Raw genomic sequence first — 20,869 nt, 5'->3', positions numbered from 1 at the left:
GTTTATTGTATGTGAAAAATTTCCAACAGCATATGCAAATGAATGACAGGAGAATATATTGTTAACTCTCCTTTTTCTTTTGTTTTTTCTACAAAATGCTGTATTTAAGGAGAGATCTTTTTATTTAAATCTTATGTTATCTCCTTATGTTCTTTCTTTTACACCTGACCCTGCGTGGTGCATAATAGGTGTAAACGTATATAATTATGTTTGCTGTTGGATATATAAATAAAGAATTAAAAAAAAAAAAAAATATACAGTATGCACTCATTTTCATATAACTGCATGTAACATACACTACTATACAGAATATGTATAAATACTGATATAAATATACAGTATACACTAATTATCAAATAACTGCATGTAATAGACACTACTATACAGAATATGTACAGATACTGATATAAATATACAGTATACACTAATTGTCATATAACTGCATGTAATAGACACTTCTATACAGAATATGTACAGATAATTGTCATATAACTGCATGTAATAGACACTACTATACAGAATATGTACAGATACTGATATAAATATACAGTATACACTAATTGTCATATAACTGCATGTAATAGACACTACTATACAGAATATGTACAGATACTGATATAAATATACAGTATACACTAATTGTCATATAACTGCATGTAATAGACACTACTATACATAATATATACAGATACTGATATAAATATACAGTATACACTAATTGTCATATAACTGCATGTAATAGACACTACTATACAGAATATGTACAGGTACTGATATAAATATACAGTATATACTAATTGTCATATAACTGAATTTAATAGACACTACTATACATAATATATACAGATACTGATATAAATATACAGTATACACTAATTGTCATATAACTGCATGTAATAGACACTTCTATACAGAATATGTACAGATAATTGTCATATAACTGCATGTAATAGACACTACTATACAGAATATGTACAGATACTGATATAAATATATTGTATACACTAATTGTCATATAACTGCATGTAATAGACACTACTATACAGAATATGTACAGATACTGATATAAATATACAGTATACACTAATTGTCATATAACTGCATGTAATAGACACTACTATACATAATATATACAGATACTGATATAAATATACAGTATACACTAATTGTCATATAACTGCATGTAATAGACACTACTATAAAGAATATGTACAGATACTGATATAAATATACAGTATACACTAATTGTCATATAACTGCATGTAATAGACACTACTATACAGAATATGTACTGATATAAATATACAGTAAACACTAATTGTCATATAACTGCATGTAATAGACACTACTATACAGAATATGTACTGATATAAATATACAGTATACACTCATTTTCATATAACTGCATGTAACATACACTACTATACAGAATATGTATAGATACTGATATAAATATACAGTATACACTAATTGTCATATAAGTGCATGTAATAGACACTACTATACAGAATATGTACAGATACTGAAATAAATATACAGTATACACTAATTGTCATATATCTGCATGTAATAGACACTACTATACAGAATATGTACTGATATAAATATACAGTATACACTAATTGTCATATAACTGCATGTAATAGACACTACTATACAGAATATGTACTGATATAAATATACAGTATGCACTCATTTTCATATAACTGCATGTAACATACACTACTATACAGAATATGTATAAATACTGATATAAATATACAGTATACACTAATTATCAAATAACTGCATGTAATAGACACTACTATACAGAATATGTACAGATACTGATATAAATATATAGTATACACTAATTGTCATATAACTGCATGTAATAGACACTACTATACATAATATGTACAGATACTGATATAAATATACAGTATACACTAATTGTCATATAACTGCATGTAATAGACACTACTATACAGAATATGTACAGATACTGATATAAATATACAGTATACACTAATTGTCATATAACTTCATGTAATAGACACTACTATACAGAATATGTACAGATACTGATATAAATATACAGTATACACTAATTGTCTTATAACTGCATGTAACAGACACTACTATACAGAATATGTAGAGATACTGATATAAATATACAATGTATACTAATTGTCATATAACTGCATGTAATAGACACTGCTATACAGAATATGTACAGATACTGATATAAATATACAGTATACACTAATTGTCATATAACTGCATGTAATAGACACTACTATACAGAATATGTACAGATACTGATATAAATATACAGTATACACTAATTGTCTTATAACTGCATGTAATAGACACTACTATACAGAATATGTACAGATACTGATATAAATATACAGTATACACTAATTGTCATATAACTGCATGTAATAGACACTACTATACAGAATATGTACAGATACTGATATAAATATACAGTATACACTAATTGTCATATAACTGCATGTAATAGACACTACTATACAGAATATGTACAGATACTGATATAAATATACATTATACACTAATTGTCATATAACTGCATGTAATAGACACTACTATACAGAATATGTACAGATACTGATATAAATATACAGTATATACTAATTGTCATATAACTGCATGTAATAGACATTACTATACAGATATGTACAGATACTGATATAAATATACAGTATACACTAATTGTCATATAACTGCATGTAATATACACTACTATACAGAATATGTACTGATATAAATATACAGTATACACTAATTGTCATATAACTGCATGTAATAGACACTACTATACAGAATATGTACAGATAATGATATAAATATACAGTATACACTAATTGTCATATAACTGCATGTAATAGACACTACTATACAGAATATGTACAGATACTGATATAAATATACAGTATACACTAATTGTCATATAAGTGCATGTAATAGACACTACTATACAGAATATGTACAGATACTGAAATAAATATACAGTATACACTAATTGTCATATATCTGCATGTAATAGACACTACTATACAGAATATGTACTGATATAAATATACAGTATACACTAATTGTCATATAACTGCATGTAATAGACACTACTATACAGAATATGTACTGATATAAATATACAGTATGCACTCATTTTCATATAACTGCATGTAACATACACTACTATACAGAATATGTATAAATACTGATATAAATATACAGTATACACTAATTATCAAATAACTGCATGTAATAGACACTACTATACAGAATATGTACAGATACTGATATAAATATACAGTATACACTAATTGTCATATAACTGCATGTAATAGACACTTCTATACAGAATATGTACAGATAATTGTCATATAACTGCATGTAATAGACACTACTATACAGAATATGTACAGATACTGATATAAATATACAGTATACACTAATTGTCATATAACTGCATGTAATAGACACTACTATACAGAATATGTACAGATACTGATATAAATATACAGTATACACTAATTGTCATATAACTGCATGTAATAGACACTACTATACATAATATATACAGATACTGATATAAATATACAGTATACACTAATTGTCATATAACTGCATGTAATAGACACTACTATACAGAATATGTACAGGTACTGATATAAATATACAGTATATACTAATTGTCATATAACTGAATTTAATAGACACTACTATACATAATATATACAGATACTGATATAAATATACAGTATACACTAATTGTCATATAACTGCATGTAATAGACACTTCTATACAGAATATGTACAGATAATTGTCATATAACTGCATGTAATAGACACTACTATACAGAATATGTACAGATACTGATATAAATATATTGTATACACTAATTGTTATATAACTGCATGTAATAGACACTACTATACAGAATATGTACAGATACTGATATAAATATACAGCATACACTAATTGTCATATAACTGCATGTAATAGACACTACTATACATAATATGTACAGATACTGATATAAATATACAGTATACACTAATTGTCATATAACTGCATGTAATAGACACTACTATAAAGAATATGTACAGATACTGATATAAATATACAGTATACACTAATTGTCATATAACTGCATGTAATAGACACTACTATACAGAATATGTACTGATATAAATATACAGTAAACACTAATTGTCATATAACTGCATGTAATAGACACTACTATACAGAATATGTACTGATATAAATATACAGTATACACTCATTTTCATATAACTGCATGTAACATACACTACTATACAGAATATGTATAGATACTGATATAAATATACAGTATACACTAATTGTCATATAAGTGCATGTAATAGACACTACTATACAGAATATGTACAGATACTGAAATAAATATACAGTATACACTAATTGTCATATATCTGCATGTAATAGACACTACTATACAGAATATGTACTGATATAAATATACAGTATACACTAATTGTCATATAACTGCATGTAATAGACACTACTATACAGAATATGTACTGATATAAATATACAGTATGCACTCATTTTCATATAACTGCATGTAACATACACTACTATACAGAATATGTATAAATACTGATATAAATATACAGTATACACTAATTATCAAATAACTGCATGTAATAGACACTACTATACAGAATATGTACAGATACTGATACAAATATACAGTATACACTAATTGTCATATAACTGCATGTAATAGACACTTCTATACAGAATATGTACAGATAATTGTCATATAACTGCATATAATAGACACTACTATACAGAATATGTACAGATACTGATATAAATATACAGTATACACTAATTGTCATATAACTGCATGTAATAGACACTACTATACAGAATATGTACAGATACTGATATAAATATATTGTATACACTAATTGTCATATAACTGCATGTAATAGACACTACTATACATAATATATACAGATACTGATATAAATATACAGTATACACTAATTGTCATATAACTGCATGTAATAGACACTACTATACAGAATATGTACAGGTACTGATATAAATATACAGTATATACTAATTGTCATATAACTGAATTTAATAGACACTACTATACATAATATATACAGATACTGATATAAATATACAGTATACACTAATTGTCATATAACTGCATGTAATAGACACTTCTATACAGAATATGTACAGATAATTGTCATATAACTGCATGTAATAGACACTACTATACAGAATATGTACAGATACTGATATAAATATATTGTATACACTAATTGTCATATAACTGCATGTAATAGACACTACTATACAGAATATGTACAGATACTGATATAAATATACAGTATACACTAATTGTCATATAACTGCATGTAATAGACACTACTATACATAATATATACAGATACTGATATAAATATACAGTATACACTAATTGTCATATAACTGCATGTAATAGACACTACTATAAAGAATATGTACAGATACTGATATAAATATACAGTATACACTAATTGTCATATAACTGCATGTAATAGACACTACTATACAGAATATGTACTGATATAAATATACAGTAAACACTAATTGTCATATAACTGCATGTAATAGACACTACTATACAGAATATGTACTGATATAAATATACAGTATACACTCATTTTCATATAACTGCATGTAACATACACTACTATACAGAATATGTATAGATACTGATATAAATATACAGTATACACTAATTGTCATATAACTGCATGCAATAGACACTACTATACAGAATATGTACAGATACTGATCTAAATATACAGTATACACTAATTATCAAATAACTGCATGTAATAGACACTACTATACAGAATATGTACAGATAATGATATAAATATACAGTATACACTAATTGTCATATAACTGCATGTAATAGACACTACTATACAGAATATGTACAGATACTGATATAAATATACAGTATACACTTATTGTCATATAACTGCATGTAATAGACACTACTATACAGAATCTGTACAGATACTGATATAAATATACAACATACACGAATTGTCATATAACTGCATGTAATAGACACTACTATACAGAATATGTACAGATACTGATATAAATATACAGTATACCCTAATTGTCATATAACTGCATGTAACAGACACTACTATACAGAATATGTATAGATACTGATATAAATATACAGTATACACTAATTGTCATATAATTGCATGTAATAGACACTACTATACAGAATATGTACAGATACTGATATAAAAATACAGTATACACTAATTCTCATATAATTGCATGTAATAGACACTACTATACAGAATATGTACAGATACTGATATAAATATACAGTATACACTAATTGTCATATAACTGCATGTAACAGACACTACTATACAGAATATGTACAGATACTGATATAAATATACAGTATACACTGTCATATAACTGCATGTAATAGACACTACTATACAGAATATGTAGAGATACTGATATAAATATACAGTATACACTAATAGTCATATAACTGCATTCAACAGACACTACTATACAGAATATGTATAGATACTGATATAAATATACAGTATACACTAATTGTCATATAATTGCATGTAATAGACACTACTATACAGAATATGTACAATACTGATATAAATATACAGTATACACTAATTGTCATAGAACTGCATGTAATAGACACTACTATACAGAATATGTACAGATACTGATATAAATATACAGTATACACTAATTGTCATATAACTGCATGTAATAGACACTACTATACAGAATATGTACAGATACTGATATAAATATACAGTATACACTAATTGTCATATAACTGCATGTAATAGACACTACTATACAGAATATGTACAGATACTGATATAAATATACAGTATACACTAATTGTCATATAACTGCATGTAATAGACACTACTATACAGAATATGTACTGATATAAATATACAGTATGCACTCATTTTCATATAACTGCATGTAACATACACTACTATACAGAATATGTATAAATACTGATATAAATATACGGTATACACTAATTATCAAATAACTGCATGTAATAGACACTACTATACAGAATATGTACAGATACTGATATAAATATACAGTATACACTAATTGTCATATAACTGCATGTAATAGACACTACTATACAGAATATGTACAGATACTGATATAAATATACAGTATACACTAATTGTCATATAACTGCATGTAATAGACACTACTATACAGAATATGTACAGATACTGATATAAATATACAGTATACACTAATTGTCATATAACTGCATGTAATAGACACTACTATACAGAATATGTACAGATACTGATATAAATATACAGTATACACTAATTGTCATATAACTGCATGTAATAGACACTACTATACATAATATATACAGATACTGATATAAATATACAGTATACACTAATTGTCATATAACTGCATGTAATAGACACTACTATACAGAATATGTACAGGTACTGATATAATAATACAGTATATACTAATTGTCATATAACTGAATTTAATAGACACTACTATACATAATATATACAGATACTGATATAAATATACAGTATACACTAATTGTCATATAACTGCATGTAATAGACACTTCTATACAGAATATGTACAGATAATTGTCATATAACTGCATGTAATAGACACTACTATACAGAATATGTACAGATACTGATATAAATATATTGTATACACTAATTGTCATATAACTGCATGTAATAGACACTACTATACAGAATATGTACAGATACTGATATAAATATACAGTATACACTAATTGTCATATAACTGCATGTAATAGACACTACTATACATAATATATACAGATACTGATATAAATATACAGTATACACTAATTGTCATATAACTGCATGTAATAGACACTACTATAAAGAATATGTACAGATACTGATATAAATATACAGTATACACTAATTGTCATATAACTGCATGTAATAGACACTACTATACAGAATATGTACTGATATAAATATACAGTAAACACTAATTGTCATATAACTGCATGTAATAGACACTACTATACAGAATATGTACTGATATAAATATACAGTATACACTCATTTTCATATAACTGCATGTAACATACACTACTATACAGAATATGTATAGATACTGATATAAATATACAGTATACACTAATTGTCATATAAGTGCATGTAATAGACACTACTATACAGAATATGTACAGATACTGAAATAAATATACAGTATACACTAATTGTCATATATCTGCATGTAATAGACACTACTATACAGAATATGTACTGATATAAATATACAGTATACACTAATTGTCATATAACTGCATGTAATAGACACTACTATACAGAATATGTACTGATATAAATATACAGTATGCACTCATTTTCATATAACTGCATGTAACATACACTACTATACAGAATATGTATAAATACTGATATAAATATACAGTATACACTAATTATCAAATAACTGCATGTAATAGACACTACTATACAGAATATGTACAGATACTGATATAAATATACAGTATACACTAATTGTCATATAACTGCATGTAATAGACACTTCTATACAGAATATGTACAGATAATTGTCATATAACTGCATGTAATAGACACTACTATACAGAATATGAACAGATACTGATATAAATATACAGTATACACTAATTGTCATATAACTGCATGTAATAGACACTACTATACAGAATATGTACAGATACTGATATAAATATATTGTATACACTAATTGTCATATAACTGCATGTAATAGACACTACTATACATAATATATACAGATACTGATATAAATATACAGTATACACTAATTGTCATATAACTGCATGTAATAGACACTACTATACAGAATATGTACAGGTACTGATATAAATATACAGTATATACTAATTGTCATATAACTGAATTTAATAGACACTACTATACATAATATATACAGATACTGATATAAATATACAGTATACACTAATTGTCATATAACTGCATGTAATAGACACTTCTATACAGAATATGTACAGATAATTGTCATATAACTGCATGTAATAGACACTACTATACAGAATATGTACAGATACTGATATAAATATATTGTATACACTAATTGTCATATAACTGCATGTAATAGACACTACTATACAGAATATGTACAGATACTGATATAAATATACAGTATACACTAATTGTCATATAACTGCATGTAATAGACACTACTATACATAATATATACAGATACTGATATAAATATACAGTATACACTAATTGTCATATAACTGCATGTAATAGACACTACTATAAAGAATATGTACAGATACTGATATAAATATACAGTATACACTAATTGTCATATAACTGCATGTAATAGACACTACTATACAGAATATGTACAGATACTGATATAAATATACAGTAAACACTAATTGTCATATAACTGCATGTAATAGACACTACTATACAGAATATGTACTGATATAAATATACAGTATACACTCATTTTCATATAACTGCATGTAACATACACTACTATACAGAATATGTATAGATACTGATATAAATATACAGTATACACTAATTGTCATATAACTGCATGCAATAGACACTACTATACAGAATATGTACAGGTACTGATATAATAATACAGTATATACTAATTGTCATATAACTGAATTTAATAGACACTACTATACATAATATATACAGATACTGATATAAATATACAGTATACACTAATTGTCATATAACTGCATGTAATAGACACTTCTATACAGAATATGTACAGATAATTGTCATATAACTGCATGTAATAGACACTACTATACAGAATATGTACAGATACTGATATAAATATATTGTATACACTAATTGTCATATAACTGCATGTAATAGACACTACTATACAGAATATGTACAGATACTGATATAAATATACAGTATACACTAATTGTCATATAACTGCATGTAATAGACACTACTATACATAATATATACAGATACTGATATAAATATACAGTATACACTAATTGTCATATAACTGCATGTAATAGACACTACTATAAAGAATATGTACAGATACTGATATAAATATACAGTATACACTAATTGTCATATAACTGCATGTAATAGACACTACTATACAGAATATGTACTGATATAAATATACAGTAAACACTAATTGTCATATAACTGCATGTAATAGACACTACTATACAGAATATGTACTGATATAAATATACAGTATACACTCATTTTCATATAACTGCATGTAACATACACTACTATACAGAATATGTATAGATACTGATATAAATATACAGTATACACTAATTGTCATATAAGTGCATGTAATAGACACTACTATACAGAATATGTACAGATACTGAAATAAATATACAGTATACACTAATTGTCATATATCTGCATGTAATAGACACTACTATACAGAATATGTACTGATATAAATATACAGTATACACTAATTGTCATATAACTGCATGTAATAGACACTACTATACAGAATATGTACTGATATAAATATACAGTATGCACTCATTTTCATATAACTGCATGTAACATACACTACTATACAGAATATGTATAAATACTGATATAAATATACAGTATACACTAATTATCAAATAACTGCATGTAATAGACACTACTATACAGAATATGTACAGATACTGATATAAATATACAGTATACACTAATTGTCATATAACTGCATGTAATAGACACTTCTATACAGAATATGTACAGATAATTGTCATATAACTGCATGTAATAGACACTACTATACAGAATATGAACAGATACTGATATAAATATACAGTATACACTAATTGTCATATAACTGCATGTAATAGACACTACTATACAGAATATGTACAGATACTGATATAAATATATTGTATACACTAATTGTCATATAACTGCATGTAATAGACACTACTATACATAATATATACAGATACTGATATAAATATACAGTATACACTAATTGTCATATAACTGCATGTAATAGACACTACTATACAGAATATGTACAGGTACTGATATAAATATACAGTATATACTAATTGTCATATAACTGAATTTAATAGACACTACTATACATAATATATACAGATACTGATATAAATATACAGTATACACTAATTGTCATATAACTGCATGTAATAGACACTTCTATACAGAATATGTACAGATAATTGTCATATAACTGCATGTAATAGACACTACTATACAGAATATGTACAGATACTGATATAAATATACAGTATACACTAATTGTCATATAACTGCATGTAATAGACACTACTATACAGAATATGTACAGATACTGATATAAATATACAGTATACACTAATTGTCATATAACTGCATGTAATAGACACTACTATACATAATATATACAGATACTGATATAAATATACAGTATACACTAATTGTCATATAACTGCATGTAATAGACACTACTATAAAGAATATGTACAGATACTGATATAAATATACAGTATACACTAATTGTCATATAACTGCATGTAATAGACACTACTATACAGAATATGTACTGATATAAATATACAGTAAACACTAATTGTCATATAACTGCATGTAATAGACACTACTATACAGAATATGTACTGATATAAATATACAGTATACACTCATTTTCATATAACTGCATGTAACATACACTACTATACAGAATATGTATAGATACTGATATAAATATACAGTATACACTAATTGTCATATAACTGCATGCAATAGACACTACTATACAGAATATGTACAGATACTGATCTAAATATACAGTATACACTAATTATCAAATAACTGCATGTAATAGACACTACTATACAGAATATGTACAGATAATGATATAAATATACAGTATACACTAATTGTCATATAACTGCATGTAATAGACACTACTATACAGAATATGTACAGATACTGATATAAATATACAGTATACACTTATTGTCATATAACTGCATGTAATAGACACTACTATACAGAATCTGTACAGATACTGATATAAATATACAACATACACGAATTGTCATATAACTGCATGTAATAGACACTACTATACAGAATATGTACAGATACTGATATAAATATACAGTATACCCTAATTGTCATATAACTGCATGTAACAGACACTACTATACAGAATATGTATAGATACTTATATAAATATACAGTATACACTAATTGTCATATAATTGCATGTAATAGACACTACTATACAGAATATGTACAGATACTGATATAAAAATACAGTATACACTAATTCTCATATAATTGCATGTAATAGACACTACTATACAGAATATGTACAGATACTGATATAAATATACAGTATACACTAATTGTCATATAACTGCATGTAATAGACTCTACTATACAGAATATGTACAGATACTGATATAAATATACAGTATACACTAATTGTCATATAACTGCATGTAACAGACACTACTATACAGAATATGTACAGATACTGATATAAATATACAGTATACACTGTCATATAACTGCATGTAATAGACACTACTATACAGAATATGTAGAGATACTAATATAAATATACAGTATACACTAATAGTCATATAACTGCATGCAACAGACACTACTATACAGAATATGTATAGATACTGATATAAATATACAGTATACACTAATTGTCATATAATTGCATGTAATAGACACTACTATACAGAATATGTACAATACTGATATAAATATACAGTATACACTAATTGTCATAGAACTGCATGTAATAGACACTACTATACAGAATATGTACAGATACTGATATAAATATACAGTATACACTAATTGTCATATAACTGCATGTAATAGACACTACTATACAGAATATGTACAGATACTGATATAAATATACAGTATACACTAATTGTCATATAACTGCATGTAATAGACACTACTATACAGAATATGTACAGATACTGATATAAATATACAGTATACACTAATTGTCATATAACTGCATGTAATAGACACTACTATACAGAATATGTACTGATATAAATATACAGTATACACTCATTTTCATATAACTGCATGTAACATACACTACTATACAGAATATGTATAGATACTGATATAAATATACAGTATACACTAATTATCAAATAACTGCATGTAATAGACACTACTATACAGAATATGAAGCGCATGTGCCCATGCACGAAACGCGTAAGGTAGCAGCTCACCTGACATGCTGAAGCCTGCTCCATAATAAACTCTTACTACTTGACTCCAGGACTCAGCTTCCTTTTTCCTCATCTAGTATACAGAATATGTACAGATACTGATATAAATATACAGTATACACTAATTGTCATAACTGCATGTAATAGACACTACTATACAGAATATGTACAGATACTGATATAAATATACAGTATACACTAATTGTCATATAACTGCATGCAATAGACACTACTATACAGTATATGTACAGATACTGATATAAATATACAGTATACACTAATTGTCATATAACTGCATGTAATATACACTACTATACAGAATATGTACAGATACTGATATAAATATACAGTATACACTAATTCTCATATAATTGCATGTAATAGACACTACTATACAGAATATGTACAGATACTGATATAAATATACAGTATACACTAATTGTCATATAACTGCATGTAACAGACACTACTATACAGAATATGTACAGATACTGATATAAATATACAGTATACACTGTCATATAACTGCATGTAATAGACACTACTATACAGAATATGTAGAGATACTGATATAAATATACAGTATACACTAATAGTCATATAACTGCATGCAACAGACACTACTATACAGAATATGTATAGATACTGATATAAATATACAGTATACACTAATTGTCATATAATTGCATGTAATAGACACTACTATACAGAATATGTACAATACTGATATAAATATACAGTATACACTAATTGTCATAGAACTGCATGTAATAGACACTACTATACAGAATATGTACAGATACTGATATAAATATACAGTATACACTAATTGTCATATAACTGCATGTAATAGACACTACTATACAGAATATGTACAGATACTGATATAAATATACAGTATACACTAATTGTCATATAACTGCATGTAATAGACACTACTATACAGAATATGTACAGATACTGATATAAATATACAGTATACACTAATTGTCATATAACTGCATGTAATAGACACTACTATACAGAATATGTACTGATATAAATATACAGTATACACTCATTTTCATATAACTGCATGTAACATACACTACTATACAGAATATGTATAGATACTGATATAAATATACAGTATACACTAATTATCAAATAACTGCATGTAATAGACACTACTATACAGAATATGAAGCGCATGTGCCCATGCGCGAAACGCGTAAGGTAGCAGCTCACCTGACATGCTGAAGCCTGCTCCATAATAAACTCTTACTACTTGACTCCAGGACTCAGCTTCCTTTTTCCTCATCTAGTATACAGAATATGTACAGATACTGATATAAATATACAGTATACACTAATTGTCATAACTGCATGTAATAGACACTACTATACAGAATATGTACAGATACTGATATAAATATACAGTATACACTAATTGTCATATAACTGCATGCAATAGACACTACTATACAGTATATGTACAGATACTGATATAAATATACAGTATACACTAATTGTCATATAACTGCATGTAATAGACACTACTATACAGAATATGTACAGATACTGATATAAATATACAGTATACACTAATTGTAATATAACTGCATGTAATAGACAATACTATACAGAATATGTACAGCTACTGATATAAATATACAGTATATACTAATTACATATAACTGCATGTAATAGACACTACTATACAGAATATGTACAGATACTGATATAAATATACAGTATACACTAATTGTCATATAATTGCATGTAATAGACACTACTATACAGAATATGTACAGATACTGATATAAATATACAGTATACACTTATTGTCATATAACTGCATGTAATAGACACTACTATACAGAATATGTACAGATACTGATATAAATATACAGTATACACTAATTGTAATATAACTGCATGTAATAAACACTACTATACAAAATATGTACAGATACTGATATAAATACACAGTATACACTAATTGTCATATAACTGCATGTAATAGACACTACTATACAGAATATGTACAGATACTGATATAAATATACAGTATACACTAATTGTCATATAACTGCTTGTAATAGACACTACTATACAGAATATGTACTGATATAAATATACAGTATACACTAATTGTCATATAACTGCATGTAATAGCCACTACAATACAGAATATGTACTGATATAAATATACAGTATACACTCATTTTCATATAACTGCATGTAACATACACAACTATACAGAATATGTATAGATACTGATATAAATATACAGTATAAACTAATTATCAAATAACTGCATGTAATAGACACTACTATACAGAATATGTACAGATACTGATATAAATATACAGTATACACTAATTGTCATATAACTGCATGTAACAGACACTACTATACAGAATATGTACAGATACTGATATAAATATACAGTATACACTGTCATATAACTGCATGTAATAGACACTACTATACAGAATATGTAGAGATACTGATATAAATATACAGTATACACTAATAGTCATATAACTGCATGTAACAGACACTACTATACAGAATATGTATAGATACTGATATAAATATACAGTATACACTAATTGTCATATAATTGCATGTAATAGACACTACTATACAGAATATGTACAATACTGATATAAATATACAGTATACACTAATTGTCATAGAACTGCATGTAATAGACACTACTATACAGAATATGTACAGATACTGATATAAATATACAGTATACACTAATTGTCATATAACTGCATGTAATAGACACTACTATACAGAATATGTACAGATACTGATATAAATATACAGTATACACTAATTGTCATATAACTGCATGTAATAGACACTACTATACAGAATATGTACAGATACTGATATAAATATACAGTATACACTAATTGTCATATAACTGCATGTAATAGACACTACTATACAGAATATGTACTGATATAAATATACAGTATACACTCATTTTCATATAACTGCATGTAACATACACTACTATACAGAATATGTATAGATACTGATATAAATATACAGTATACACTAATTATCAAATAACTGCATGTAATAGACACTACTATACAGAATATGAAGCGCATGTGCCCATGCGCGAAACGCGTAAGATAGGAGCTCACCTGACATGCTGAAGCCTGCTCCATAATAAACTCTTACTACTTGACTCCAGGACTCAGCTTCCTTTTTCCTCATCTAGTATACAGAATATGTACAGATACTGATATAAATATACAGTATACACTAATTGTCATAACTGCATGTAATAGACACTACTATACAGAATATGTACAGATACTGATATAAATATACAGTATACACTAATTGTCATATAGCTGCATGTAATAGACACTACTATACAGAATATGTACAGCTACTGATATAAATATACAGTATATACTAATTACATATAACTGCATGTAATAGACACTACTATACAGAATATGTACAGATAATGATATAAATATACAGTATACACTAATTGTCATATAATTGCATGTAATAGACACTACTATACAGAATATGTACAGATACTGATATAAATATACAGTATACACTAATTGTCATATAACTGCATGCAATAGACACTACTATACAGAATATGTACAGATACTGATAAAAATATACAGTATACACTAATTGTAATATAACTGCATGTAATAAACACTACTATACAAAATATGTACAGATACTGATATAAATACACAGTATACACTAATTGTCATATAACTGCATGTAATAGACACTACTATACAGAATATGTACAGATACTGATATAAATATACAGTATACACTAATTGTCATATAACTGCATGTAATAGACACTACTATACAGAATATGTACAGATACTGATCTAAATATACAGTATACACTAATTATCAAATAACTGCATGTAATAGACACTACTATACAGAATATGTACAGATAATGATATAAATATACAGTATACACTAATTGTCATATAACTGCATGTAATAGACACTACTATAAAGAATATGTACAGATACTGATATAAATATACAGTATACACTTATTGTCATATAACTGCATGTAATAGACACTACTATACAGAATCTGTACAGATACTGATATAAATATACAACATACACGAATTGTCATATAACTGCATGTAATAGACACTACTATACAGAATATGTACAGATACTGATATAAATATACAGTATACCCTAATTGTCATATAACTGCATGTAACATACACTACTATACAGAATATGTATAGATACTGATATAAATATACAGTATACACTAATTGTCATATAATTGCATGTAATAGACACTACTATACAGAATATGTACAGATACTGATATAAATATACATTATACACTAATTGTCATATAACTGCATGTAACAGACACTACTATACAGAATATGTACAGATACTGATATAAATATACAGTATACACTAATTGTCATATAACTGCATGTAATAGACACTACTATACAGAATATGTACAGATACTGATATAAAAATACAGTATACACTAATTGTCATATAATTGCATGTAATAGACACTACTATACAGAATATGTACAGATACTGATATAAATATACAGTATACACTAATTGTCATATAACTGCATGTAACAGACACAACTATACAGAATATGTACAGATACTGATATAAATATACTGTATATACTAATTGTCATATAACTGCATGTAATAGACACTACTATACAGAATATGTACAGATACAGATATAAATATACAGTATACACTGTCATATAACTGCATGTAATAGACACTACTATACAGAATATGTAGAGATACTGATATAAATATACAGTATACACTAATAGTCATATAACTGCATGTAACAGACACTACTATACAGAATATGTATAGATACTGATATAAATATACAGTATACACTAATTGTCATATAATTGCATGTAATAGACACTACTATACAGAATATGTACAATACTGATATAAATATACAGTATACACTAATTGTCATAGAACTGCATGTAATAGACACTACTATACAGAATATGTACAGATACTGATATAAATATACAGTATACACTAATTGTCATATAACTGCATGTAATAGACACTACTATACAGAATATGTACTGATATAAATATACAGTATACACTCATTTTCATATAACTGCATGTAACATACACTACTATACAGAATATGTATAGATACTGATATAAATATACAGTATACACTAATTGTCATATAACTGCATGTAGTAGACACTACTATACAGAATATGTACAGATACTGATATAAATATACAGTATACACTAATTATCAAATAACTGCATGTAATAGACACTACTATACAGAATATGTACAAGTACTGATATAAATATACAGTATACACTAACTGTCATATAACTGCATGTAATAGACACTACTATACAGAATATGTACTGATATAAATATACAGTATACACTCATTTTCATATAACTGCATGTAACATACACTACTATACAGAATATGTATAGATACTGATATAAATATACAGTATACACTAATTGTCATATAACTGCATGTAGTAGACACTACTATACAGAATATGTACAGATACTGATATAAATATACAGTATACACTAATTGTCATATAACTGCATGTAATAGACAATACTATACAGAATATGTACAGATTCTGATATAAATATACAGTATACACTAATTGTAATATAACTGCATGTAATAAACACTACTATACAAAATATGTACAGATACTGATTTAAATACACAGTATACACTAATTGTCATATAACTGCATGTAATAGACACTACTATACAGAATATGTACAGATACTGATATAAATATACAGTATACACTAATTACATATAACTGCATGTAATAGACACTACTATACAGAATATGTACAGATACTGATATAAATATACAGTATACACTAATTACATATAACTGCATGTAATAGGCACTACTATACAGAATATGTACAGATACTGATATAAATATACAGTATACACTAATTGTCATATAACTACATGTAATAGACACTACTATACAGAATATGTACAGATACTGATATAAATATACAGTATACACTAATTGTCATATAACTGCATGTAATAGACACTACTATACAGAATATGTACAGATACTGATATAAAAATACAGTATACACTAATTGTCATATAACTGCATGTAATAGACACTACTATACAGAATAATATGCACAGATACTGATCTAAAAATCCAGTATAAAACCGTTTAAAAACTTACTTATACACTCCCAATTAAACACTGTTAATGAGATAAGCCTGGAACACCCACTGAAAGGGTCAGAAAACAGAACCTTCCCCCCACTCCCCTGCATACGAAAATATCTGTTATACAAACAGAAGCAGTCTGTACATCAGTATAAATCTAAAATTTTGGGGCTTGGCTAGGGGTCTGAAAATCAGCACAACGTTATTTAAAAATAATTAAAACAATACATTGTTACAATTAATATACCAGGGCTATGTAAATGGATCATCTATAAAACATTTATGTAAAGAAACATCTAGTGTATAATTTTCCTTTATTAGAATGGTAATTTGTTTACTACCGTTTTTATTGTGACTTGTTTTAGGCGAGTGGACAGTTGGCTCCTGGTCAATCAGCTCGATTAAATTATCTCGATCCCAGCATTGTATATCTAAAGTATGGATTCCATTCACAAGAAACAGTTCGTTATAATCCAGATTTATTTCGTCATTACAATCCTATTGATGAACCTACATTCTTCATAAGAGTACGCGGCCATGACCAGTCTACTTTTGAGCTTTCTTGTGATCGAGGTGGTGATTCCCCTACGTGCCCTAACTATGGTAAGAAGTCAAGATCTTACTGTCTATAGTTTTTCTATATTTATCATTCCCTTCTGTCTTCCTCTTCTTCTTTGACAATATTAAATAGCATTAGTAATGGATGCAATATGTTTTATTACGTACCAGAATATTTTTTTTAATGGGGAACTAAACACGTCATGCACCTCCTTCTGGTTAAAGTTTCAAAAATTTTGGAACCTAGATCACACTGCAGGTATCTGAAGGAGAGTTGCCGGACAGGGGGGCAAGTACGTCAGCACTGGAATGCAGCAAAAACATGGCGGCATCCTATGAATAGGGGGAGATGGGAAAAAAATCTTAATACAATGCTTATAAACTTCCTTTATGGTCAATTCAAAAGTTATTAACCTTTATAAGAAATAAAAGTTATTGTATGATTGTAAGGTTTGTTATTCAGAGAAAAAAAATGATTGATATAACGAGAATATCCCTTTGGAATGTACTTTAATATAAATAAATATTTTCTAATGAAAGGAAAAATGGAAGAAGACCAAATTCGAATGGAAAACGAAAGAAAGCACAGGGAGGAAGAGGAAGCAAGGAGACAGCTTGAAGAGGAGAGGAAGAATCAAGAGAAATTAGAGCGAGAGAAACAGA

The 20,869-nt window shown here is 27.0% G+C and overlaps 1 protein-coding gene across 1 annotated transcript in view; it reads left to right on the top strand.

Moving 5' to 3' along the window:
- The window catches only part of LOC128635615 (uncharacterized), a 72,746-nt gene that overhangs the window by 33,886 nt on the left and 17,991 nt on the right, over nt 1–20,869 (top strand). The window contains exons 3-4 of the mRNA XM_053688680.1: nt 20,014–20,251; nt 20,747–20,869. The exon at nt 20,747–20,869 is cut by the window's right edge and continues 164 nt beyond it. Of these exons, the coding sequence (XP_053544655.1) occupies nt 20,014–20,251; nt 20,747–20,869 (361 nt within the window). The remainder of the gene's footprint in view (nt 1–20,013; nt 20,252–20,746) is intronic.

The sequence above is a fragment of the Bombina bombina genome, chromosome 7 (assembly GCF_027579735.1).
Source record: "Bombina bombina isolate aBomBom1 chromosome 7, aBomBom1.pri, whole genome shotgun sequence".
NCBI lineage: Eukaryota > Metazoa > Chordata > Amphibia > Anura > Bombinatoridae > Bombina > Bombina bombina.
This window is presented reverse-complemented; position numbering and strand designations above follow the sequence as displayed.